Source organism: Ciconia boyciana, chromosome 4, assembly GCF_034638445.1.
Source record: "Ciconia boyciana chromosome 4, ASM3463844v1, whole genome shotgun sequence".
Classification (NCBI taxonomy): Eukaryota; Metazoa; Chordata; class Aves; order Ciconiiformes; family Ciconiidae; genus Ciconia; species Ciconia boyciana.
The window spans coordinates 5,823,287-5,849,090 of NC_132937.1; the positions used below are offsets into that span (position 1 = coordinate 5,823,287).

General features: G+C 42.1%; 1 protein-coding gene across 2 annotated transcripts in view; it reads right to left on the reverse strand.

Annotated features, from left to right (window-relative positions):
- Positions 1-25,804, reverse strand: part of LOC140650474 (protein Hook homolog 3-like) — a 131,160-nt gene that overhangs the window by 40,960 nt on the left and 64,396 nt on the right. For both annotated transcript variants that reach the window (XM_072858748.1, XM_072858747.1), the window contains exons 4-9: positions 25,075-25,125; positions 18,249-18,381; positions 12,500-12,567; positions 7,611-7,673; positions 6,507-6,590; positions 5,099-5,262 (exon numbers count right to left, since the gene is read on the reverse strand). In XM_072858748.1, coding sequence (XP_072714849.1) covers positions 5,099-5,262; positions 6,507-6,590; positions 7,611-7,673; positions 12,500-12,567; positions 18,249-18,381; positions 25,075-25,125 — 563 coding nt within the window. The remainder of the gene's footprint in view (positions 1-5,098; positions 5,263-6,506; positions 6,591-7,610; positions 7,674-12,499; positions 12,568-18,248; positions 18,382-25,074; positions 25,126-25,804) is intronic.

Sequence of the window (25,804 nt, forward strand, 5' to 3'; positions counted from 1 at the left end):
GCTATCTACAAGTTCCTTGTGAGGGGGAGCGGAGAGGGAGGTGCTGATCTCTTCTCTCTGGTGTCCAGTGATAGGACATGAGGGAATGGCTTAAAGCTACATCAGGGGAAGTTCAGATTAGATATTAGGAAAAAGTTCTTCACTGAGAGGGTGGTTGGTCACTGGAACAGGCTCCCTAGGAAAGTGGTCATGGCCCCAAGCCTGTTGGTGTTCAAGAAGTGTTTGGACATCCCTGTTAGATAGATGGTTTAACTTTTAGGTTGCCCTGTGTGGAGTCAGGAGTTGGACTCGATGATCCTCGTGGGTCCCTTCTAACTCAGGATATTCTATGATTCTCACCTTGAGCCATTATTACCTTTCTTCATGATCATCATCCTCTCTAGAAACACCAGAAACAAAGCCTTCTGATGCTCAGTGAAAAGGAAACAACAGTCCAATGCACAACACCACACAGAATGGAGTTTTGCTCTCAAATGCCTTGCTTATTCAAAAACATAGAAGCAGATCACTTTTCTGATGCTTCCAATTCAATTACAATGCTTCTACTTTGAAATATCACAAGTAAATGTGTGTGTCAATTGTGCTGGAAAGAAAAAAATCTGAGATTTCTCTATGATAACATTGGAAGTTCTTGCAGAAGTTTTCACTTCCCTCCCCCCCTTTTGGGGCACAGAAAGTTTGAACATGAAAACTTTATCCTAGGGTTTATCCCAGGAATTTGTCCAGATGTCCAACTCCCTTATACTGTCATCAGTGTTGGCAGCCAGACCTGATCTTCAGATGTTCTGAATGCTGTAGCTCTCAATTTTTATTTTTAGATGCTATGCTTGTTCAGTGCCTCTGAAGAACCAAGTATTTTGACTAGCATGCGAAGAGCACAGAACAAAGTCTCTGGTATGACAAACTCTCATCAATACATGTAGGAAAAGTTGCATGAAGTTGGCAGTGAGTGAAGGGAATAATCAAGAGAAACTTTGTCAAAACATGGTGAATGAGTGGAGAAGACAACTTGGTAGCACAGAGTGCGAAGTGCCATTGTGAATTTGATCCAAAATTAAAATAAAAAATTAATAAAGAAACCCATAAAAGGGGATGCAGCCAAGAAAGAGGTATAGCAGCAGTTAATTCAAGGAGTCCAGTTAATCCAAGGAGAATGGAGACAAGATGGTCAATGGGAGCCTTAAGCCAAAAATTACAAAGGTTTCAATGATAGACTAGAACAGTCAAAGGACACAGAAGGTTGATAAAACACTGCATATCAACAAAGCTGTACCTAGTAGACGTGTTTGGTCTACTAGAGCTGGAAGAATAAAAAGACAGACAAGTTGTCATTAGAAATCACACAGGGAGAATGCAGAGAAAGGAGATAAAGGAGCACTGAAATACAGAGATCCAGTGGACAGATAAGAAAGGTTTCAAAAAGTCTCCAAAACCTTGATGTAAAGAGCATAGAAGGTGGAACGACCAGTGTTACAGGCAGTGCAGAAATTAAAGCGGGGGGGGGGGAGAGAAGAAGAGAGAGAGAAAACCTGTTTAGTATAAACAGGAAGTGACAATCAGATTGTGGTAGGAATTGTTTCAGATAATTAAGAAAAATATCCTAAAATGAGTTATAAGGGCAATTTAGAGAAACATGAATATACTATTTCTTTACAGTGTAGCTATATAGAGACAAGGAAAATGTGCATTAGCTGGAGTGAAAGATGGAGAAGCACAGACTGTTTTTCAAGAAACAAAAGGGAGGGGGTCATATGTGAACACAAAGTGAGAAGAACTAAGAGAGATGAAGGAAGCTTGGCAAGAGAAAGTAGAAGGATGCGAAAACACATGCACAAAAGGTAATAAAAGGTTACAGGAAAGTTGACATCAGAATTACAGAAGGGTGTAGGAAAGAGGGCAGAAAGAAGAAAAAACAAAAGTGTAGGGAGATGTATTGGGTGTACATGGCAAGGTTTTGGTAGCATTGGGGGGGGGCAGGGGTGGCCTCTGTGAGAAGAGGTAAGGGGCTGCCCTGTGCCAGACAAAGCCGGTTCCAGCTGGCTCCATCAACAGACCCACCACAGGCCAAAGCTGAGTCAATTAGAGAAGCTGGTGATGGCTTTGTGAAAACATATTTAAGAAAGGGCAAAATGCCACAGAGGCAAAGAGGAGTGAGGGGGAAAGTGTGAGAAACAACAGCGCGAACACCAAGGTTAGAGAAGAAGGAGGGGAGGAGGTGCTCCAGGCACCAGAGCAGATATTCCCCTGTAGCCCATGGGAGAGACCATGGTGGAGCAGATATCCACGCTGCAGCCCATGGAGGGCCCCATGCTGGAAGCAGGTGGGTATTTCCTGAAGGAACCACAGCCTGTGGAGAGCCCATACTGGAGTAGTTTCTCCTGACAAGAACTGCGGCCTGTGGAGAACCCACGCTGGAGCAGAGGAAGAGTGTGAGGAGGAAGGAGCGGCAGATAGGAACTGTTATGGACTGACAACAATCCCCCATTCCCCATCCCCCTTGCACCACTCAGGGTGTGGGGGGAGGTAAGAGAAGGCGGGAATGAAGGAGTGAAGTTGAGCCTGGGAAAAAGGGGGGGGAAGGTGTTTTAATTTTTGGTTTTGTTTCTCACCATCCGAATCTTTTTTAATTGGCATCATTAAATTAATTTTCCCCAAGTCAAATCTGTTTTGCTCATGATGGTAAATGATGTGATCTCCCTGTCTTTATCTTGATCCATGAGCTTTTTCATCTTATGTTCTCCACCTGTCCTGTTGAAGAGAGGGAGTGAGAAAGCAGCTGGGTGGGCATCTGGCAGCCGGCCAAGGTTGACCCACCACAGGACACACTCTAGTTTCAATCAAAGGAGAGGGAAAATAGAGGAACAAGAATGAGAAGGTGAGGGTGAAAGGGACCCATTCTCTCAGCATCAGTGTTAACTTATGCAGGCTGAAAGTGAGGGTGAATAGGGAGTACTTAGAGTTAAATGTGGAAAAATATTTCCATGTGTTAGTGGAGGAAATACAGAGGGGGAATAGAGGTCACTTGAGTATTAAGTGATGTAAAGAGTGGCCACCACCTCCAGCAGCTCCAGCCCAGGATTTCTTCCTGCCTGGCCACTGTAGGCCAGTTGGGTGCGCTGGGGGACCTGGGGCCTCTGTCCAGGCTGAGGGACACAGCTGCCGCTTTCCCATTTGCAGGCTTAACCAGTAGTGAAGCTGAGCACGTATCCCAGAAGACACACACTGACACACACCAACACACAGAACACTGACACAGCCAGCTACACAGACTGCCACAGACAAGGTATTGCCTTCAACAGCACCTACATATAGGACTCATAAAACATAACTATAGGCAGCCAAGTCCCCTTCCTCCTCTTTGGCAGGTAGAGATAGAAGGTCGCTAGTGAAGGCACACACACAACACTCTCTAGACTCACAAGCACATGCACATTCATGGACCCTCCATCCACCTGATACCCCTGCCAAGACCCAGGGTCTTCTATTCACCAGCTAGTCCACCTTGAAGTTTGCTAGTGAATACACACGCATACTCCCACACACACCAAGTTTGGGGAAGATACAGACACTCAGCCCCCCCCCAGCAGCCGGCACCAGGCATGTGGGCTATGACCTGCAGTCCCATTCCAGCTGTCGGCACCAAACCCCTCACTCACCTCACTCACACTGGTCCCTCCCAGTAGCTGATTTTTGGGACACGCATTGTTCCAGCCCCAGTGGCTGGTGGCCAAGACCCCCACCTGCTCCAGTAGCTGGCACTGAGGCTCCCACTCACTCCAGTTGCTGACACCATTGACCAGGGGCGCCTACACCCTCAGTCTGACTTGAGTAGCTGGCACCAAATCCATGCATGCTGGTTCCCCCAGTAGCTCACACTCCAAGCACAAAGTCTGTAGAACCCTCCCTAGATCCAGACAGCTATGGCCTCTCCAACTACTGACTCTAGGACCCTCACTCACTCCAGTAGCTGACACCACAGGCTGTGGGGTGCCTACAGCCCCAGTCTGACTCCAGTTGCTGGCCCCAAATCCACTCACACCAGTCTCACCAATAGCTGTCATTTAGTCCTTGCAGCACACATACACAAGGGATAGTGAGATTACACAGAGAGATAGGTAAGAAAAGATTTACTAAGAAGATAGAACAGACTGCAGTGATCAGGCACAGGGCATACTGACCAGCCCCATTTTATACCCCTTTCTATCTAACCCCTTCTTTGTTCCTTCCCCCTGCACGTTCCTTCATCGATTTGTATAGTTCTATCGATTCCTTCACCCCTCCCAGTCCAATGTCCAGGATCTCCCCTGGTTTACAGTCTTATCAATAGCAAAGTCTTGGTTGGTCTTCCTAGAAGTGGCACCTGTAGTTTCTTGATAGCCCATCAATTAGTATGACTGGCATGCTTTGCTTCTTGTCGTTGTCTCCATGGTTTTTTTGTCAGGTCTGTGTCGCTGTATGTTTGTTTTTTTGTCTTCTCCTTTTCTTATCATCCCAATTTAGAAGTTCTTCGATCAGATAACTTTGTTGGAATAAGCATTCTCACACTCTCACATATGCTTATCGTTTGGTGTGACTGACCAGGTTTGGTTCTCATCACTGCCTCCCTTATCATTTCTCGGTTAGGTTTGTGTCCCTGTATGTTCTTGTTTATGGTTTCCTCTTTTTCTTATTATCCCTTTTTTGCAGTGAAAAGGTCCTCGACCAGATAACCTTAAAGGAGCAGACACTCTCCTTCCACATACCCTTACATTAAGGACTGTTTTTATCTTTCAGATAGCAAATAATTTCTTTTCAAACTTATAAAAGGAAATACTTTGCTATTAAAAATACTGTCTGTCGTACACTCCATATCAAACTTTCAGCTAGAAATTGCTACAGCTTCCAGGGGAGAGGAAGGGGAGTGGATGCAGCATTTCAGTATTTTGTTTTTAAATCCACATTTTTCAAAGTCTGAGCTTATAAACAGGTAGATCATAACAGAAACTTCAATATGGTTATTATGCCACCCATTATAATAATTTAGCATAAATTCCAGTAGAACCAAAAGCATACAAGTCATACTGGCTGCCAACTACAGTTTATCCACTTGTGGCTTTACCTGAATGTTTCCTCTTGGAGGTGCTCTAATTGGGTCTGCAGCTGCAAGTGCCTACGACCTGCAGGGCTGTTGGGATCTTCTATAGAATCAGATTGATTCAAACGTTCCATCAGAATCTGGTTCTCAGCAAGTAAAATGCTCTTCTCCTCTTGAAGTGCTGCAACCTGTTGTAATAAAAGAAAAGACTGGAATAATGGAGCTGTCAGCTATAAAGAGCAATTTTTTTGGTGCACACAGAAAAACATTAACACAACTCATAACTGGAAACATCAAAGTTCACAAAACTGTATTTCACAGGAACACATTGTAACTTTAATACTTTTTCATTTGATATGTGATGTATGTAACCAATGTACTACAGCATTAGGGACAGGATTTACCATAAAGAAAACAGCGTTCTTACCTTTATTTCTCAGAAATATCTAAAGAAAAATCTTAGTTATCAAAGAAGATTATGTCACTGTATTAAAGTCTGCCTACTTTTCAAGCACCACCACCCCATGCGCACACCCTAGCACCCCATAGTAAGGTTTTTTAACACGTTTTCCAAAGGGAACAATGTTTATACAATCACACAGAATATTCAAGTCTCTCATGGCCATGCCTCTCCTAGAAATTTTTTTAATCCAAAGGCCAATTGCAAACAGACTTGAAACAGGAACAGAGGTCCCAAAGCTGATTAAATTTCTGCTAGCTTTGTGAAAACAGGCAGTGGGGCAGAGAAGCCAAAGTGCTGTGACTCAAAGAACGTCTGAAGCATAAGCTCATATTATTAGACACTATACAATCAAAATGCAGGTAGGAGGGGAAAAGAAAGAATATAAATATCCCAAGAGAAAGGACAGTTTTGATCAGAACTTGCATCCGACACAACAAAATCAACCAACCATCAAACACAAATCAATAAGGCATAAGGCTTCATTAATTCCAGTCATTACTGCTTGGCTAAAAGCCAAATTATACACCAAAATGGGAATTAATTGAAATGGCTCTTCTGGGTTCCAGGTTTAGTCTGTTGATGCCTTCCAGATCAGATATGCTCAGTTTACAGTAAAACTTAGTTTATGCATAGGTGATAGTCTAGAGTAACTTTGATTTGGTTGTAACTTTTCACTGAAATCATTATACCAGCAGAACTCCTCCTAGGATTTCTGTAACTCATGAGTTGAGCAATGCAGCTCATTTCTTGCTTGAATGCAAAAAAGCTTTGTCAGTACCAATCACCTTAATGCTGACATCACTGAATCAATACAGGTGGGCACGCACTTTTTGCTCTGCTAACATGGGTAAAGAAATACAGTAATTGAGGAATTTTTTTTTTAAATATAAAAGGTAGATTTCCACAATAATCCCTTTCTTCAGCTGTCCAAGAACTAACATATTTTTTCTTGATTTGAAGATGTCCTACCTGCATATCTAACTCATGACATCTCTGGGAAATTTCTTCTTTTGTTGCTAGGGCTTCATTTAATTCTTCTGTTATTTTCTTCAGCTATCATAAACAACAATCATTTTTAGTTTCATAATTATATACCTCTATACATGATATAGCAAAATTATGAATTATATGATTGTAAAGTCTTTTTTTACATTTATGTAATATTGAAGTTTGGGAAAAAAGAAAAGCAATTCTGCTTCTACAATGAAACAAAGTAGCAACTGTAATCATTGTTTAATTTGTCTAACAAAGGTAAATATAGCTGAAGGTGATATTTGGTCTTGAAACAAAACATTGAAGTTATGACATTTATTCTGTAAACTGAGGCTCCCCCAAAACCAAACAGCTTAGCTCTGAAGAATCTATTGCCTCTGTACACTGAAAAAAAAAGCATCAATACCACTTTTCTTTATGGATGCAAAGAATACATGATTTCAGTTTTTAATCTACTTTTCAAATACACAAAAGATTGGGAGGTACAATACAAGGAATAAACAGTTAAGGTAAAACCTGTCTTGTCACTGGGAACTACTCTTACTGTACAAAAGGGGAAACAATCAACATTGTGATGGAAAAACCTACCCATCTGAAAAAAAGACACCGAATCTTATAAGCAGTGTGGAAACATTCAGTTACATCTCTTTAAGGGACAATATAATAATTAAAAGACTTATATCTTCCAAGTTTCTGTATGAATGTAGTCATGGAAATAAAGAAATACCTACAAGAAAATTGGTCTGATAAAATATGCACATAGTTAATGCATATGTATATATTTTATTATGCATAATAAATTTTAGATGGGCCTTCTACTTTTCACAGACAGGATCATAATCTTTCATTTTTTAAGTTTACAAGGGACAGGTGACATAAAAAGTAATTCCATCTAACAGAATTTATGTACTTCTACACAGATAACTGTAAAAAACAGTCAAGTTTTATTTTGTATCCATTATTCAAATTTTCCACAAAACTCTCCCACAATAGAAAAGGTAGACTGCTTAACAATGAACCATAATGATTAGGCACTGATTTCTTGTGATTAAAGGAAAAGAAACATCTCATCTTAGATACCTGACATTCAAGGTCAATGTAAGCATCATTTCCAAAAGAGATTGGAGACTCTTTACTCATCAACTGCAATTAGATTACATTGGATTAGAAAAAACATAGGATTTATTTGCATATTAAAGGTAAGTTTCAATGAAAAATTAGGTTCATCTTAACCTTTAGGAAAGCTCTTTTTTCTGACAACAGTAACATTTTTTACTTCATTTTTATGAGGTATATTAAAAAAGAATTACAGAAAGACATATTCAGGACTTATAATATCTAAAGTATGAAAAACATTACCTTACTAGTCATTCTCTCTTCTGAAAAAGCACATTCATTATCACGAAAGCTACACTATCCTTTGCAGAGCACTGTATTGAAGCAGCATTAGACTGGTGGCAGCTATTATGTGGCAGGCAAGATATAGGTCTCAAATTGTTCTCTGGCAGTTGTTTTCATCTTTTCCCATTTTGAGAGCCTACATTCTTATTTTTGGTTTTGAAACATCTGTATCAACTAATTATAAAGAAATGAAAAAGGACCAAGCTTACTGCTCCTGATTTGTCTGGAATTTGCAGATTAAAAATTTATACTCTAGAATGAGTATTTTTGAAACAAGCATTACAATTCTTTGTAATCTGACTAATCTATCTGACTAGAAGAGTGGTTTGTAATGGTTTTAGTGAGGAAAAAATGATTGTCAAGTCATTACTTTCTTAGAAAGCCCCAGATTGACTCGCATACTTATTGGGGGGAAAAAAGTTTTCTTTCAGTAACCTCACCCACTGATCAACTACAACAGATAAATGGCTAGAAATAAATGTAAATATTACAAATATTTTAAGACCAAAGAACCCCCTACCCCCAGCAAACAAATTGTCAGGGCAGGCTCAAAACAAGAGACAAAGACATAAGATTTGAAGGTTCTAGCAAGCAATAGTTCAAAGAGGCTGAGCTCTGAAAGCCAGCCAGTTTTATTAGCTCCCCTGATAACACACCAAGGGCAGCTGTAGACACAATATTTACAAAACATGATCTCCTTGGAATGGATAGCCAAGTAACCCTGACACCAGTTAAGGTGAAGTTAAGGTTGAAAGCAGTACCATAAGAAATTTTAAATATATATATATTACAGATCTGTTGCAAATAACTCAAAAAGAAATGTTTTCGCTCCCTGAAAAAAAAAACCCACAAAACAAAAGGAAAATAGTAAAATATCCCAAAACTTAGACAGGAAATCTGGCACTTGCCTGTTCCTGACAGCACTGACTTAAAGAGATAGAAAAAAGAAGCTGATCTAGCAGGAAGTTTGGGGATTTTTTTTTTTAATCCTAATTTTAAGAACTCTCGATCTGCAATTTTAGTCCTTGAAATGACTCCATAGTAATCCAATAGGATCCAAGACTGTTAGAATGCAGCATGAGTCAAAGAGATAACAGGTAGCAGAGCCCTCAGGCTCATGCGACATCTCTTTAGTGACATCTTTCAGAGATGTAACAGAAATAGTGAAATTACTCTAGTGTTCAACATGGAATTCATCATTTCTTACTCACATTCAGAAGCAATTTGATTACCAGTGAATGCCTAGGAAGGAAAGGCATATTGACAAAGACTTAAGAACTGTTATTTTCTTCTGAACACTTGCCACACTTTCTTGTCAGAAAGTACAGGAAACTATTCCTTTTAACTATTCCCCTGCAGTAAACCTCCATCGTGAAGCCTGACTGAGCACATGAGAAGTTACTCATGGCAACAGAGTGGTCACTAACATTATTCTGAAGTTTTCATCTTTTATGCTTCCATCTGCATTGTTAGTGTAATTTATCAAAGAAGATCAAGAAAACCTTTACTGCATACAGCAACTCTCCAGACTAACAACTGCTAAGCACAGCAGAAGAATGGTCTTTCCCATCACCACAGTCTTAAAAATAAATCAGGTTTCCTATTACTATCCTTAAAACAACATTTTTACAAAATACATTGCAGTGCATTTATTAACATGCTACAAAGTATTATCAGGAATACCTTAACTAGTCTATTAATCTTGCTAATAACTGACAAAATAATATTTTGCTGCATGTTTCTCTATTTCTTTTCATTTGTCCAGTTACAACATTTAGTTGTTCAGATTTTTTTTTCCAATTATTAGATAGAATTTTTTAAAAGCTTTTGGTACTATCTCTTAAACAACTTAATTTCCTTTTATGACAAAGTCACCCATCTAGTTGACCAAGGGAAGCCAGGAGATGTGGGTTTTTTTGATTTTAGCAAAGCTTTTGATACTGTCTCTCACAGTATCCTTCTGGACAAAATGTCCAGCATACAGCTAGACAAGTCCATAATACATTGGGTGAACAATTGGCTGACGGGGTCGGGCTCAAAGAGTTATAGTAAATGGGGTTACATCAGGCTGGCAGCCAGTCACTAGTGGGGTTCCCCAGGGCTCAATTTTAGGGCCAGTGCTCTTTCAATGTCTTTATAAATGATCTGGTTGCAGGAGTCGAATGTACATTAAGTAAGTTTGATGATGATACTAAACTAGGAGGAGCTGTGGACTCCCTCGAGGGTAGAGAGGCCTTACAGAGAGATCTGGATAGACTAGAGAGCTGGGTAATCAACAACCATATGAAATTTAACAAGAGCAAGTGCCAGATTCTGAACTGGGATGGGATCGCCTGGGATGAGGTGATCCTGATTATACATACAAATTGGAGGACAAGAGGCTGGAGAGCAGCCCTGCGGAAAGAGATCTGGGGGTCTAGGTTGATGGCAAGTTGAATATGAGTCAACAGTGTGCCCTGGCAGCCAAAAGGGCCAACTGTGTCCTGGGGTGCATCAAGCACAGCATAGCTAGCTGGTCAAGGGAGATGATTGTCCCGCTCTACACTGCACTGGTGCAGCCCCACCTCGAGTACTGTGTGCAGTTTTGGGTGCCTCAGTATAAGAAGGACATCAAACTATTAGAGTGTGTCCAGAGGAGGGCGACCAATATCGCGAAAGGCCTCGAGGGCAAGACTTATGAGGAGCGGCGGAGGTCACTTGGTTTGTTCAGCTTGGAGAAGAGAAGGCTGAGGGGTGACCTCATTGCAGTCTACAACTTCCTCAAGGGGGGCAGTGGAGGGGGAGGTGCTGATCTCCTCTCTCTCTCTCTCTGGTGACCAGCGATAGGACACGAGGAAATGGAATGAAGCTGCGTCGGGGGAAGTTCAGATTAGACGTTAGGAAAAGGTTCTTCACTGAGAGGGTGGTTGGTCACTGGAACAGGCTCCCCAGGGCAGTGGTCACGGCACCAAGCCTGTCAGAGTTCAAGGAGCATCTGGAGGACGCTCTTAGTCATATGGTTTAGTTTTAGGTAGTCCTGTGAGGAGCAGGGAGTTGGACTCGATGATCCTTATGGGTCCCTTTCAACTCGAGATATTCTATGTTTTTATGATTTTATTAAAAAATTCTACAGTATTTCGTTGCTTATATAAAAGCAGTATAATACACTTCAGGAGCTACATAGTAGGAAAGGTAAAGGAAGGGGAGTCCATTAGCAAAACATTCTTTAAGTCAATGTATTGGGTTTGCGTGGCAAGGTTTTGGTAGCGGGGGGGCTTTAGGGGTGGCTTCTGTGAGAAGACACCAGAAGCTGTCCCCACGTCGGACAGAGCCAGTTCCAGCTGGCTACAAGACAGACCCACCTCTGGCCAAGGCTGAGCCAATCAAAGACGGTGGTAGCACCTCTGTGATAACACATTTAAGAAAGGGTAAAAAAATGATGTGCAACAGCAGCTGAGGGAGAGGAGTGAGAATATGTGAGAGAAACAACTATGCAGTCACCAAGGTCAGTGAAGAAGGAAGGAGAGGAGGTACTCCAAGCACCAAAGCATTCATTCCCCTGCAGCCTGTGGTAAAGACCATGGTGAGGCAGGTTGTCCCCCTGCAGCCCATGGAGGTCCACAGTGGAGCAGATATCCACGCTGCAGCCAATGGAGGACCCCACACCAGAGCAGGTGGATGTGCCCTGAAGGAAGCTGTGACCCTGTGGAGAGCCCACACTGGTGCAGGCTCCTGGCAGGAAGTGCGGCCTGTGGAGAGAGGAGCCCACGCGGGAGCAGGTTTTCTGGCAGGACCTGTGACCCCACTGGGGACCCATGCTGGAGCAGTCCAATCCTGAAGGACTGCACCCTGTGGAACGGACCCATGCTGGAGGAGCTCTTGAGGAACTGCATATTGTGGGAAGGACCCATGTTGGGGAAGTTCGTGAAGGACTGTCTCCTGTCGGTGGGACCCCACGCTAGAGCAGGGGAAGAGTGCGAGGAGGACGGAGCGGCAGAGATGAAGTGTTATGACCTGACTGCAACCCCCTATTGCCCATCCCCCTGTGCTGCTCGGGGGGAAGGAGGTATAGAAAATCAGGAGTCAAATTGAGCCTAGGAAGAAGGGAGGGGTGGGGGGAAGGTGTTATAAGATTTGTTCTTATTTCTCATTACCCTACTCTCTTTTTAATTGGCAATAAATTAAATTTATTTCCCCAAGTCGAGTTTGTTTTGCCTATGACAGTAATTCGTAAGTGATCTCCCTTTCCTTATCTTGACCCTTGAGCTTTTCCATTGTATTTTCTCCCCCTGTCCTATTGAGGAGGAGGAGTGATAGAGCGGCTTGGTGGGTACCTGGAGGCTAGCCAAGCTCAACCCACCACAGCTGAGAAGATTTAAACTTCCAGAGAAGTGGGGTATGCAACCAAAGTTCTTTGACATGAAGAAGGCTTACTTGATTTGTTTTTGTAACTCAAAAGAGGAAAGTGTTTCTTCTAAAATTGCAAACTCTGTGCCCCTTTTTCATCACAGTAGAAAAAAGTATGTTTTTTTGCAATATTGAAAGGCTTAATATTGAAAGGCTTACACACTATGGACACTCTGACATACCTCCTGAATGGCTGTCATGACAACATGTTGAACCGATTCTTCCATCATCATTATGGTCTGTATGTACTCTGAAAATAAGAGCATTCAGGTGTGTTACTATTTAAGCTCAAGAAAGTCACACAGAACATGAGATCAGTAGTCATATCTTTCCTACAAGCTGAGCAGGTGCTACAGATGAGACTGGAATTTGTAATTACCTTTCAAGTTTCAGGCTAGCAAACTCAAGAACACATTACAGAAAAAAAAGTCTATTCAGACATAAATCAAGGCTCACTGGAACACTGCAACATGTTTGGGGTCTTTTTGCCTATGATTGCCATTTTTTTCTTCCCCACTACCTCCCAAAAGAACTGTCTGCTCTCCAAGTGCTTTTCTCCCTTTGTTCCTGAATTATTCAGGCAATAGAAGAACAGGATCCAAGGATGGGTTGTCTTTTTCCATGACTTTGACTCTTTGTCCTGCCTTTCTACAGCACCCTCATTTCATAGATTTTCCATATGAGGCCTTGAGAAAGCACAGAACTAAGAATAAAATAAATCCTCTCCACATTTTCTCTTCCTTTTCTATATATAGATGTGACCTGTATTGGAAGCATGCTGTAAGAGGATTGAGTGGTTAGAATGTCAAATTCTGATGTTTAGACTGAGTCAGAGTTTGTGACTTGTCCAATATCATATGCATCCCAGACAGGTATCATGACCTTTTTTTTTTCCAAATGCCATGCATATCATTGTTATGATTTGTCTAAGAGGAAGATGTTGGGAATCAGCCACCTCAAAGTAATTTAGAAGAGGCACAACAGTAAATAATCAAACTACATATAACTAGACTGTTTAGATGTCTGTATCTCATATGTTTTTAATGTTTAAACTGACAGAATATGTAAAGTTCAGGGAAAGATACATTCATCGTTAATAAATGCCAAGCAGCTACCAAAACAAAGAATGAGAAATTTACACTTCTGTGACCAACCAACACACCCCCATAGTGGAAGAAGGATCAGAGGAATCATAGAATCATAGAATCATTTAGGTTGGAAAAGACCTTTAAGATCATCGAGTCCAACTGTAAACCTAACACTGCAAGAATGCTGAGTTCAGGGAAGAACGTAAGGAATGATCGCCAATTATTGTAAAGAGAGCTGAACTTATCTCAACACAAGGGGGACTGGAGGGTAGCCTTTGTTTTAACTATAGGGCTGTACCAGTGGGTCATCAGGTTGTATAAACAGCCTTCCCTGAGATAATTAGTAGAGAGGCTTCCTGAGCTAGCCAGACTAGCATGGGAGGGGAGTGTATATGTGCCTCAGCCCAACATAAAGTAGAAAAACTGGACAACTGAGAAAAAGAACTTTGAGGAGAGCAATGGGCTTGAGCTAACTTCAACACATGTATTCCTTCCAGGCAATTGGGGACACCCAGTGTTGTGACGGTGAGCATAGAGAGATCGGTAATGGGAATCACATTTGTATTGTGATTCAACTGTATGTTGTAATTGCTATATTATGCTTGTATTGTGATTTCAGTATATTGCTGTATCACTCTGCTAAATCAAAATCCCATGTAACATCAAATATCTTCAAATAAGTAAATTTTATATTAAACATTAAACCCTCCTCGTGTGGAATATCTAAAAGAACTTGGTCAGAGAGTATTTGACTCTGACAACTTCAGAGATGTTAACTAAGCAGTCAAGTGGAAGAGAGGTGGCTTAAATTAATAGTTATTTATGTACTTACAGAAGGGAAAACACTTGTATTCTAAATAAGAGGATGGCCAGACTTTCTCCTGCTTAAGGGAAGAATGTAAGTAGTTTCTGGACGAGACATTAAAGCAATTTAGAACCCTGAGAAAACTGGAAAGGGGAAGTTAGCTTAAAAGCTAAGATACACAATACAAGAGGAAGACAACAGTCTTGAAAACCAAGCTGCCATTTTGCCAGAAAGGAAACAGAAGTGAGGTGTATTAGAGAGAGACAGCCTTTGATAGACCCCTAGCCTAAATACAGTAAGCATAGCTTTTTCTTTCATTTATCCACCTATATCTTTTATGAAGACTCTTGCAACTTACCCCGATATCTGCTGGAGGGACAACACAACAGGGCATAAGCAATCCAGGAGGTTTCTGGAGTGCATCGATGACAACTTCCTGACTCCAATGATAGAGGAAACAACGAGGAGAGGTGCTCTGCTATACCTCATACTCAAAAACAAGGAGGGACTCATGGGGGATGTGAAGGTCAAAGGCAGCCTTAGCTGCAGTGATCATGAGATGGTGGAGTCCAGGACACTGAGAGGAGGGTAAAAAACAAGATCACAAGACTGGACTTCTGGAGAGCAGACTTTGGCCTCTTCAGGGATCTGCTTGGTAGAGTCCCATGGCATTATCCCAGGATCTGGAGGGAAACGGTGCCAAGAAAGTTGGCTGATACTGAAGGATCGCTTCCTACAAGCTCAAGAGAGCTCCATCCCAATGAATATGAAGTCAGGCAAAAGTGGCAGGAGTCCTGTATGGATGAACAAAGAACTCAAACACAAAAACAAAGTATACAGAAGGTGGAAGCAGAGACAAGTACCTTGGGAGGAATACAGAGACATTGTCTGAGCATCCAGGGATGAGATTAGGAAAGCCAAAGACCAAATGGAACTGAATCTGGCCAGGGATGTCAAAGGCAACAAGAAGGGCTTCTCGAAGAACCTAAGTGGCAAAAGGAAGAATAGAGAAAATGTGGGCCCACTGCGGAATGGGGCAGGGGACCTAGTGACAAAGGACATGGGAAAGGCAGAGATACTGAATGCCTTCTTTGCCTCAGTCATTAACAGCAAGACCAGCCTTCAGGAATCCCATTTCCCAGAGACCAGGGGGAAAATCTGGAGCAATGAAGAAGTACCCTTGGTGGAAAGGATCAGGTCAGGGACTACTTAAGCAACCTGGACATACGTATATCCATGGGCAGCGATGGGATGCACCCACGAGGGCTGAGGGACCTGGCTAACGTCTTTACGAGACCACTCTTGATAATCTTTGATCAATCATGGTGACTGGGAGAAGTGCCTGAGGACTGGAGGAAAACAAATGTCACTGCTACCTTCAAGTAGGGCAAGAAGGAGGACTCAGGGAACTACAGGCTGGTCAGCCTCACCTCCATGTCTGTGAAGGTGATGGAGCAGCTAATCCTGGAAACCATTTCCAGGCACATGAAGGACAAGAAAAATCATCAAGAGTAGTCAGCATGGCTTCACCAAGGGGAAGTCATCCTTGACCAACTTGATAAACTTCTGCGATGAAGTGACTGGCCTGGTGGATGAGGGGAGAGCAGTGGATATTGACTACCTTGACTTCAGGAAGGCCTTTGACACTGTCTCCCATAAGATCCTCTTAGAGAAGCCGTATGGGCTGGATGAGCAGACAGTGAGGTGGATTGAAAATTGGCTGAATGGCTGGGCCCAGAGGGTGGTGATCAGTGGCACAAAGTGCAGTTGGAGGCAAGTCACTAGACGTGTACCCCAGGGGTCAATACTGGGTCCAGTCCTGTTCAACATCTTCATTAATGATCTGGATGATGGGGCAGAGTGTACCCTCAGCAAGTTTGCTGGTGACACAAAAGTGGGAGGAGTGGCTGATATGCCAGAGGGTCATGCTGTCATCCAGAGGGACCTGAACAGGCTGGAGAAATGGGCTGACAGGAACCTCATGCAGTTCAACAAGGGGAAGGGCAAAGTCCTGCCCCTGGGGAGGAACAACCCCAGGCACCAGTACATGCTGGGGGCCACCCAGCTGGAAAGCAGCTTGGCAGAAAAGGACCTGGGGGTCCTGGTGGACACCAGGTTGAACATGAGCCAGCAACGTGCCTGTATTGGGTCTGGCTGGGATAGACTTAACTTTCTCCATCGCAGCCCTCATAGTGCTGTGCTTTGTATTGGTAGCTAGAACAGTGTTGATGATAACACACCAATGTTTTGGCTACTGCTGAGCAGAGCTCCCACAGCATCAAGGCTGTCTCTCCAAACTCCCCCCACAAAGGCCAGTAGGCTGGGGGTGGGCAAGAGGTTGGGAGGGGACATAGGCAGGACAGCTGACCCAAACTGACCAAAGAGATATTCCATACTATATGATGTCCTGTTCAGCAATAAAAACTAAGGGAAAGGAGGAGGAGGAGGGGGCATTCGTTATTAAGGCGTTTGTCTTCTGAAGCAACCACTACGTGTACTGAGGCCCTACTTCCCAGGAAGTGACTGGACATTGCCTGCTGATGGGAAGTAGAGAATAATTTTTGTTTGTTTGTTTCCTTTGCTTCCGTGCACAGCCTTTGCTTTTCTTATTAAACTGCCTTTATCTCAACCCATGACTTTTTAATCTTATTTTCTCCCCTGTCTCGCTGAGGAGGGGAGTGAGAGAGTGGCTTGGTGGGCACCTGGCAGCAGCAAAAATGGTAAATGGTATCCTGGGATGCATTAGGAGGAGTGTTGCTAGCAGGTCAAGGGAGGTGATCCTTCCTCTTTATTCAGCACTGGTGAGGCCACACCTGGAGTCCTGTGTCCAGTTCTGAGTTCCTCAGTACAAGAGAGATATGGAGCTACTGGAGGGTGCAAAGAGGATAGAGCCAGGCTCCTTTCAGTGGTGCCTAGTGACAGGACAAGAGGCAATGGGCACAACCTGAAACACAGGAGGTTCCGTCTGAACATCAGGAAACACTTTTTTACTGCGGGAGTGACTGAGCACTGGAACAGGTTGTGTAATTTCCATACTTGGAGATGTTCAAAAGCTGTCTGGACGTGGTCCTAGGTAACCGGCTCTAAGTGGCCCTGCTTGATCAGGGGCATTGGACCAGATGACCTCCAGAGGTCCCTTCTAACCTCAACCATTCTGTGATTCTGTGATTTTAAGTGTTATGAATAACTGTTTGCATTTTTACCTTAATCTGACTTGAGTTAAACATAATTGAAGGGAACTAGGTAACAATAAGACACCACATACCCAAGGATGCAACAAGGGCCCTGGAACAACTTGAGAAATGCTTTAACTGTCCAGCAAATCCTCTGCCATATATGGAGAGAAACAGAATGGGTCCCCATTTTACTTGTGTAGGTCAGATAAAGAACTGGCACCACAGAAGCCAGAGGAGATAGAAGTGTTTTCCAGTAACTGCTGGGGTGGGATTCAGTAGCTTAAATATAAGCCTCTAGTGACACTTCAGATGTCCTTGGGATATCCTGCCTGGCCTCCAGCTACTGGTGCAGAAGGGCACAATCTCCCATACTCCAGTGCTAACCCTGTGCGGAAGTCTCAGAAACCCTAGTGTCTCAGTTGGCAGTGGATGGCACCTGGTCACAACGAAGGCTCTCTGACATGCAGTAAGATATTGGGATACATTCCTGAACCCAAGGGTCACAGTGAAGGATTTGTAAATCACATTTGTTGATTCTTCACTTCACAGAGCTACCTCACGCATGAATAGTTAAAGGTTGGGGACAAGACTTTTCATTTGCAAAGTCCCTTTTCAGCTCAGGGAACCCAAACTAAAAATATGCATGTTGAAAGCAAAACCAAATCCAGATTTCCAGCCTGCAAACTTAGTAAAGCTCATAATATAACAGCACTTATTTTCTGTAAAATAAAGTAGTGTTATGATTTAGAAAAAGTAAATTTGTCTTTCATAGCAACCTGTCATTTTCCCTCAGTTATTTAAAAAGCAAGTTTGATTTCCATTAACTGCCCTGGAAGCAAAATATACTTTCAAAATTTAATACCTTGCTTCTGTTCACAATTCACAGCACATCCCAAAATAAGTTGAAGCATTCTCCCAAGCTCTGCAGCATCAGAGTGCTCACCAATCAGGTTAACATCAGGAAGAGTGAAGTCGTTAATCTGTTGCCCTAGAATCTGCATACATATGTACATCACTATATATACACACACATATATTACAAAATACAAAGATGATTCAGATGCAATAGGAAGCACTTACTCTAATTTGGCATAGTTTTCAAATCCATCTTTAAAACAAACTAAAAAAATTGCACCAGCTCATATACATATTTCAAAATATAAAACCATCCATATCACTTGACACAAATGACATTTTGGAAAGCTGTCTCAACTAATAACAAAGTATTAGTTTCAAACTTATCAAGAACAAGATTTGTTCTTCCAGGTAAGGAAAGGTAATGTAGGTAGGCCTAAAACAGCTGACCAACGGCACTCGATGAATTAATTATTTTTATTAATTTTTTCATTAATAAAATCTAATGCCTAAAAGCTTTCCATCTGGAATAAATTAAGTCTGAATTTCTAAATCATACCATTTCAAAATCAGAAATTAAATGTTTTACTTCAATAAAAAACATCTAGCATGAATGGATAACAAATCTCAGTTTGTAAAACACTTGGTCTAACAGTTTTGTAGGTCTAATCTAAGGATACTTAGCATGTCCAGAGCCAAAACAACTAATTACTCATCCATGAGAAAAGGACCTGACCTAGTGGTACAACATGCAATTAAAGAGAGCAAATGTAAATACAAAAAGAATTAAGAGAAAGAAAGCATGAGAGGGTGAGAGAGAGAAGGCACCTGCACAATGCGGGGAGGAGAAACTGTGAGAGTGAGAGAGGTGGTGAGGGCAAGAGAGCCAGAGCAAAAGAGAAGGTGAGGGAGAGAAGGCAAGAGAGAGGGCAAAAAGGTGAGAGAGGGGATGAGAAGGAGACTAAGAGAAGGCAAGAAGGAGTGAGAGAGGGAAGGCAAGAGAGAAGGCAAGAGAGAGAAGGCAAGAGAGAGAAGACAAGAGAGAGAAAGGGAGTGAGGGAGGGAGAGTTAGGAAGATAAGGTGGGCGGGAGAGAGAAGGTGGGCTAGAGAGAGAGAGCGCAAGCGAGTGAGAGGGAGAGAGGGCGATATGTGGTGAGAGAGAGGGCACGTGGAAGTGAGAGAGGGTGAGCGAGAGAGGAGGTGGATAGGCAGGAGAGAGGTGAGAGAGAGGGGGTGAGCAAGTGTGCAAGTAGCAGAATGAGAGTGATCGAGAAGGTGAGTGAGTCAGAGAGAAGGCGAGAGACAGGAGGTGAACAAGCGAGAAGGTGAGTGAGCAAGATGGTGAGAGGGGAAGAGAGAAGGCGAGAGAGATGTAGAGGGTGAGCAAGAGAAATATACGGCAAGAGAAGGGGGAGCAAGAGGGGGGAAGAGAAAAAGGGGGAAGGGAGATAGGGGAAGGGAGAGGGGGTGAAGGAAGAGGGAGAGGGGGAGAGAGGAAGGGAGAGAGAGGGGGAAGGGAGAGGGGAAAAGGAGGGGGGACGTGAGCAGGGGCATGGGACACGGGAGGGGGTGCAACAGGAGAAGCAAGGGGGGGGGAATGAGGTGTAGGAAGTGAGAGAGGAGGTGAAGCTAGAAGAGGGGAAATGAGTGAAGAGGAGGGGAAGTGAGAGGTGGAGGGAAGGGGAGAAGAGATAGTGAAAGTGGAGGCGGAAGGATGTGCATGAGCAAGAGAGAGCACATGAGAGTGCAAGAGAGAATGAGAAAAAGTGTGAGCCAGATAACATTAGTGCAAGCAAGTGCAAGAAAGCCCATGAACAAGAAAGCAAACAAGAATATAAGTTGTCTCTAAGAAAAAGAGGAAAAACATATGAGAATTATTGGAAAATGCTTTGCAATTAGGAAGAATTTACATTAATGATTATCTGTAGAAGTAATTAAACATTTCTGCTAGACTGTTCTGCAAGCTTTCAGGGAGCTGAAAATATGAATATATAATGCACAATTAAACACAATTCTGAAACTTTAATTGTAGACAAAAAGAAACTGCCAATTCTAAAGAAGGTTTAATAGAGAAACAATGACTACAGAAGGAATCACTCATTTATTTGCTGAATGTTGTTTTTGCTTAATATGCAGAGCAGGTCAAGGTATTCATATGAAAATTGTTGAATAGATGTAGAAATCAAGTTGTTGAAAAGTTTCCAGGATTGGGCTTTGGAAGAATCATGAGGTGGTTGGGGTTTTTTTTTGTTTGTTTGTTTGGATTTGTTTGTTTTTTAAGGACTTGCTCAAAGAATGAACACAGACACTACTAAAAATCTGAGTATTTTAAAGATTTCAGGTCCACGTCTCTATTAAAATGACTCCTTTTTGGTCACTGATAAGAAAATAAGAATTCTATGGAAGCATCAAGTACAACAGAAAATGTTACTATTATATAAAATGAAACAATGAAATCAAACATAGCATTTTTGAATGGTCTAAGTTTGATTCACATTTACATTTCAACTTGTATTGCCTGTATTTTTAATGCAATGCTGGTTTTTCTATTAACGATAATACAGTTGCTTTGTAAAAGTTGTTGGGAGAAGCTGAAGAGGTATATTAGCTTGTACCATAAAGAAGTGGGGAAAGCAAAGAAGAAAATTTAGGATTATGAAATAAATGTAACAGACAATTTTAATACTGCAACAAAACTCAATGAGATATACAACAAAAGGAAGGTTAGGCTCCAGAATAAATGTCTTGTGATGAAAACAGACACCTTTCATTTATTTGAGGAAAATAAATAGTAGAACATTTTACAAAAAGAATAAAAGTTTGGATTCCAAAGCAGCAAGATTCCAGGGGCCTCCTTTAGCTTGTTGTTCTTCCATATTATAATAGACAAGACAACCAGTGTAGGACAGCTACCGAGAGACTGTTCTCTTGAAAGAAACAAATTATGATGTTTCTCTAAAATGAAATAGTCATAAAAACTTTTCAAAGGTTTTTAGCTGCACCAGGTAAAATCCAAGCATTTTTCTCACCTATACTGTGTAAAAGGGCTTTGCCAGATGCAGGGGGGAAGACCCTGGTAACAAAAGTATAAATAGGGCTAGTAGCAGAATCAAGTACGTCTCCGCTGTTGCTAAAATCATCACTTCAGCAGGGGGCGCATGTGTTTGTCACGCTTAGCACACTTATAGATGTAATTTATATTTGTAAAATTTAGTAAATCAATCATTATTGCCTGTCGCTTGCTGACTTAGTAAGGTAATAAAGTTGTCATATCAGACTCCTAACAATCATATATACCAACTAGCTGAAAAGGAGTTGCCATCATTTTGTCATAGCCATACTAACATTCTATTACAGAATGATTTTATTATAATGTATCAGTACTCATTAATTCAGAAGCTATAAAGAAATTGTTCTTTAGTATTCTTCAAAGAAAAAGATACCTGCCAAAAGACTATAATGAAAGATCCTTTTAAACTTTAAATGAAAAGTCAAAGTAGTTACAGACTGTGAACTGGTGCAAGTATAAGGACACATACTGAAAAACTTATGTCAAAAACCACAAAAATCTAATTCTAAAATGTACTTATGGCCTTCTAATAAGGTCAGCTATGATCAGATAAGTCAGGACGTAAAACATTTGCTCAAACATCAATTCTCAAAATGGTGACTTCAGCATGGATATTCAGCACTTGGAGGGGTGACCATTTACTAAATATGGACTTATGAATCTAACTTCAGGTACTCAGTTTTTTAGAAAAATCAGTTCATTCTAAAGCACTTCACTGTATTTGCAGTCATCTTCCTCATAGTATTTATAAGAAGTGAATATTGTTTCTTGGGACAAGCAATATCCCCATGCAATGAACATGAATGAACAGACTATTCATCACACTGTGCTAACCAATTTACTACAAAACATCACTCAAACTAGACGCAAATTTTAGGGCTGAAGATTCACCATTGAAAAATACTTTGTTGTTTGGAGTGATTCATCTTTAAATTTGCATAACACCCTCCTACATAACAGAGTGGGCAGTCTCTAACACTCAAGAATTAAAACATTTTAATGAAAAATTGCAATGGGAAGATGGTAAAAGTGCTCTTTCCTCCTCCTCTTCTCTTCCCAGGGAAGGGGGGGAGAAAGAAGCAGTCTTTGGTTGGAACAGAGGAGAAAACTCAGACGCACTGTTTAAGGCCATCACCAAAACAGAGTCAGTATCAAAAATGTCTCCTGTTTGTATTCCAAAATTTAAATATCAGACTAACGTGGAAGCTCTGACAGAATATTTGCACCAGGAACAAGTGAGGAAGATGACCTCCCTTCAGGGAAGGCATCAGAGCCAGCTGAGCCTCAACCAACTGTCCACACGAAGAAAATAAGAAGGGTGATAGTTACTGGAGGCTCTCTCCTGCAGGGGATGGAAGTGTCCATCTGCAGACCTGACTTGATGTCTTGGCAGGTTTGTTGCTTGCCAGAGACTCAGGTCTCTGAGGGGAACAGAGGTGTTCTCCTCAGTCCCTCCAGTGAGGGAAGAAGGCTCAGGTATGAGCGGATGCACACAGAAGGTCAAAAGCTGATGTTGCAGGCAGGGCTTTCATTTTTATGACCATGAGACCCACTTTGAGGAATGACGACTGCTGAAGAGGTACAGGATCCATCTGACAAAGCGGGGAAAAAGAGTCTTTGCTCACTAAGATAGTGAAGAGGACTTTAAGTTAGGCATGTCAGGGAAGGATTACCATAACCTGAAGTCACAGCATGGGGGACAGTATGATGGGAAAGGCACAGAGAAGTGGGGGGCTAGCTCATATGACTGGAGTGCTGCCATGGATGCTCTATGCAAAGGAGCAGCTTGAATGCATGGAGCTTTGCTTTGGAATGAGTGATGAGCCAGTCAGGCACCTGTTGGTCAAGATGAGCAGACAGACCAACACAGATGACATTGTGGTAAGTGTCTGCTACAGACAGCCTGATTAAGAAGAGGAAGTATATGAAGCCTCTTTTAGAAAGCAAAAAGCAGCCTCATAATCACAGGCCCTGGTACTGTGAGACTTAAAACACCCAGATATCTGCTGGAAGGGCAACATGTCTAGATGCAAGCAATCCAGAAGATTTTTAGAGTGTAGTGAAAACAATTTTCTTGATTCAGATGACTGATGAACCAACTAGGGGAGATGTTCTCCTGGACTTGCTGCTTACAAACAAGGAAAAACTGTTAAGGGATGTGAAAGTCAAGGGCAGACTTGGCTGCAGTGACCAAAAAATGGTGGAGCTAAAAATCCTGACAGAAATGAAAAAGAGAAATAGAAGAATCACAGCCCTGGACTTCAGGAGAACAGATTTCAGCTTGTTCAGGTATCTGCTTCCAGGGAGACTGCCCTGGAAGGCAAAGGGGCCTGGGACAGCTGGTTGGTCTTCAAGGACAACCTTCTCAAAGCACAGCAAATGTCCATTCCAACGTGCAAGAAGTTGAGCAAGTGTGGAAGGCCACTATGGATGAACAGGGAACTTGTGACTAAAGGGAAAGCAGTGGATGTTGTTTACCTTGACTGTAACGAGGCCTTTGACAGGGTCTCCCATGGTATCCTTTTAGCCAGATTGGTGAGATATGGACTGGATGAGTGGACAATAGGGTGGATGGAAAATTGGCTAGACTGTTGGGCTAAGAGGGTTGTGATCAGTGGTATAACCAACTGACAGATGGTTACTAGCAGCATCCCTAAGGGATGGATACTGGGGCCAGTACTGTTTAATATCTTTACTAACAACCTGGATGATGGGATGGAATACACTCTCAGTAAGTTCACAGACAATACCAAATTGGGGGAAACGATCAATATGCTGTAAGGCAGGGCTTCTATTCAGAGGGACCTTGACAGGCTGGAGAAATGGGCTGGCAGGAACTTCATGAAATACAATGATAAATGCCAAGTCCTGCACCTGGGGAGGAATAACACTCTGCACCAGTACAGGCTGGGGCCAACTGACTAGAAAGCAACATTGCAGAAAAGGACCTGGGGGTCCTGGTGGACAAGTTGAACAGGAAGCAGCAGTGTGTCCTTGCAGCCAAGAAGGCCAACCACGTATTAACAAGAGCATAGCAAACGCATCATGGGAAGTGATTCTTCCCCTCTATTCAGCATTTGTGAGAGCACACCTGGAGTCCTGTGTCTAGTTCTGGGCTCCTCAGTAAAAGATAGATATGGACATACTGTAATGAGTCCAGTGGGGGCCACCAAGATGATCAGGGGGGCTGGAGCATATGACGTACAAGGAAAAGCTGAGAGATCTGGGTTTGTTCAGCCTTGAGAAGAGAAGGCTCAGGTCAGATTTTTATTGCTGTCTAAAACTACCTAATGAGAGGGTGTAGAGAAGATGGAGCCAGCCTCTTCTCAAGGATGCACATAGGACGAGAGGCAACAGACACAAGTTGCAACAGAGGAAATTGTGATTTCATATAAGGAAAAACCTTTTTCCCCATGAGGGTGGTTAAATGCTGGAACTCCAGCCCAGAGAGGCTGTGGAATCTCCATCCTTGGAGGTATTCAAACCTCAACTGGACAAGGCCCTGCGCAACCATCTCTTGTTGGCCCTGCTTTGAGCAGAAGGTTGGATTACATGACCTCTGGAGGTACTTTCCAACATACGTGATTGTATGGTAATGTGGGCAACCAATTTTGAGAGGGCTAACACATGAGAACAGGCTGCAAGATTCCTTGAGTGCCCAACACTGAAAAAGTCCAGACCTAATATATCAGCAGACTATATTGTACATTGAAGAGAATAACAAAAGAAAAGTGAATGTAGATTACTTAAGATGGCTCTTACCTCATGGTTATAATCCAGTATCCCTTTTAAAATTTTCTTCAAGTTGCTTACCTATGACAGGAAGAGGAAGGAAATATGTTAAAAATGCAGGGAACACCTAAAAAGACAATAAGTTACACAAATACTATATGGCTGAAGAGTAGATAATCACACACAAAAAACCTCCCACACCCCACCATCAAGAATCACACAATATACATCTATTTAAGTCCCCATGAGAATTTCTGTCTGAACAGTTTAAATTAGCATAAAGTTATGGAGTAAGTTATGAGAAGCTGAAAAGTCCTTGACTAGTGTAAGCACTGCCCAGCAACAACTAAAACATCAGTGTGTTATTAACATTATTCTCATCCTAAATCCAAAACACAGTACTATACCAGCTACTAGGAAGAAAATTAACTCTATCCCAGCCAAAACCAGCACACTTCTTTACAATTCAATGCCTTCCTTACAATAATCAAGACAAAATTCCACATTTCTTGGCAGCGTCTTCAATCCCATGCAAAGATAACTACTGTAACACTTGCACAACCAACATCAAAGTTAAATTCCATATAAGCAGGAGGCTTGTATTTATGCCAGATTTCTCTAGTACTGAAGGGTTTCAGCTCACTTTCTGATGAAAATTCATTTAGAACAAGTATCAAATAGAGCATGTATTAAAAATTATGAAGATACTGTATGGATCTCATAAGTTATATTTAGAATAAACAAATCTTCTAATTGAAAA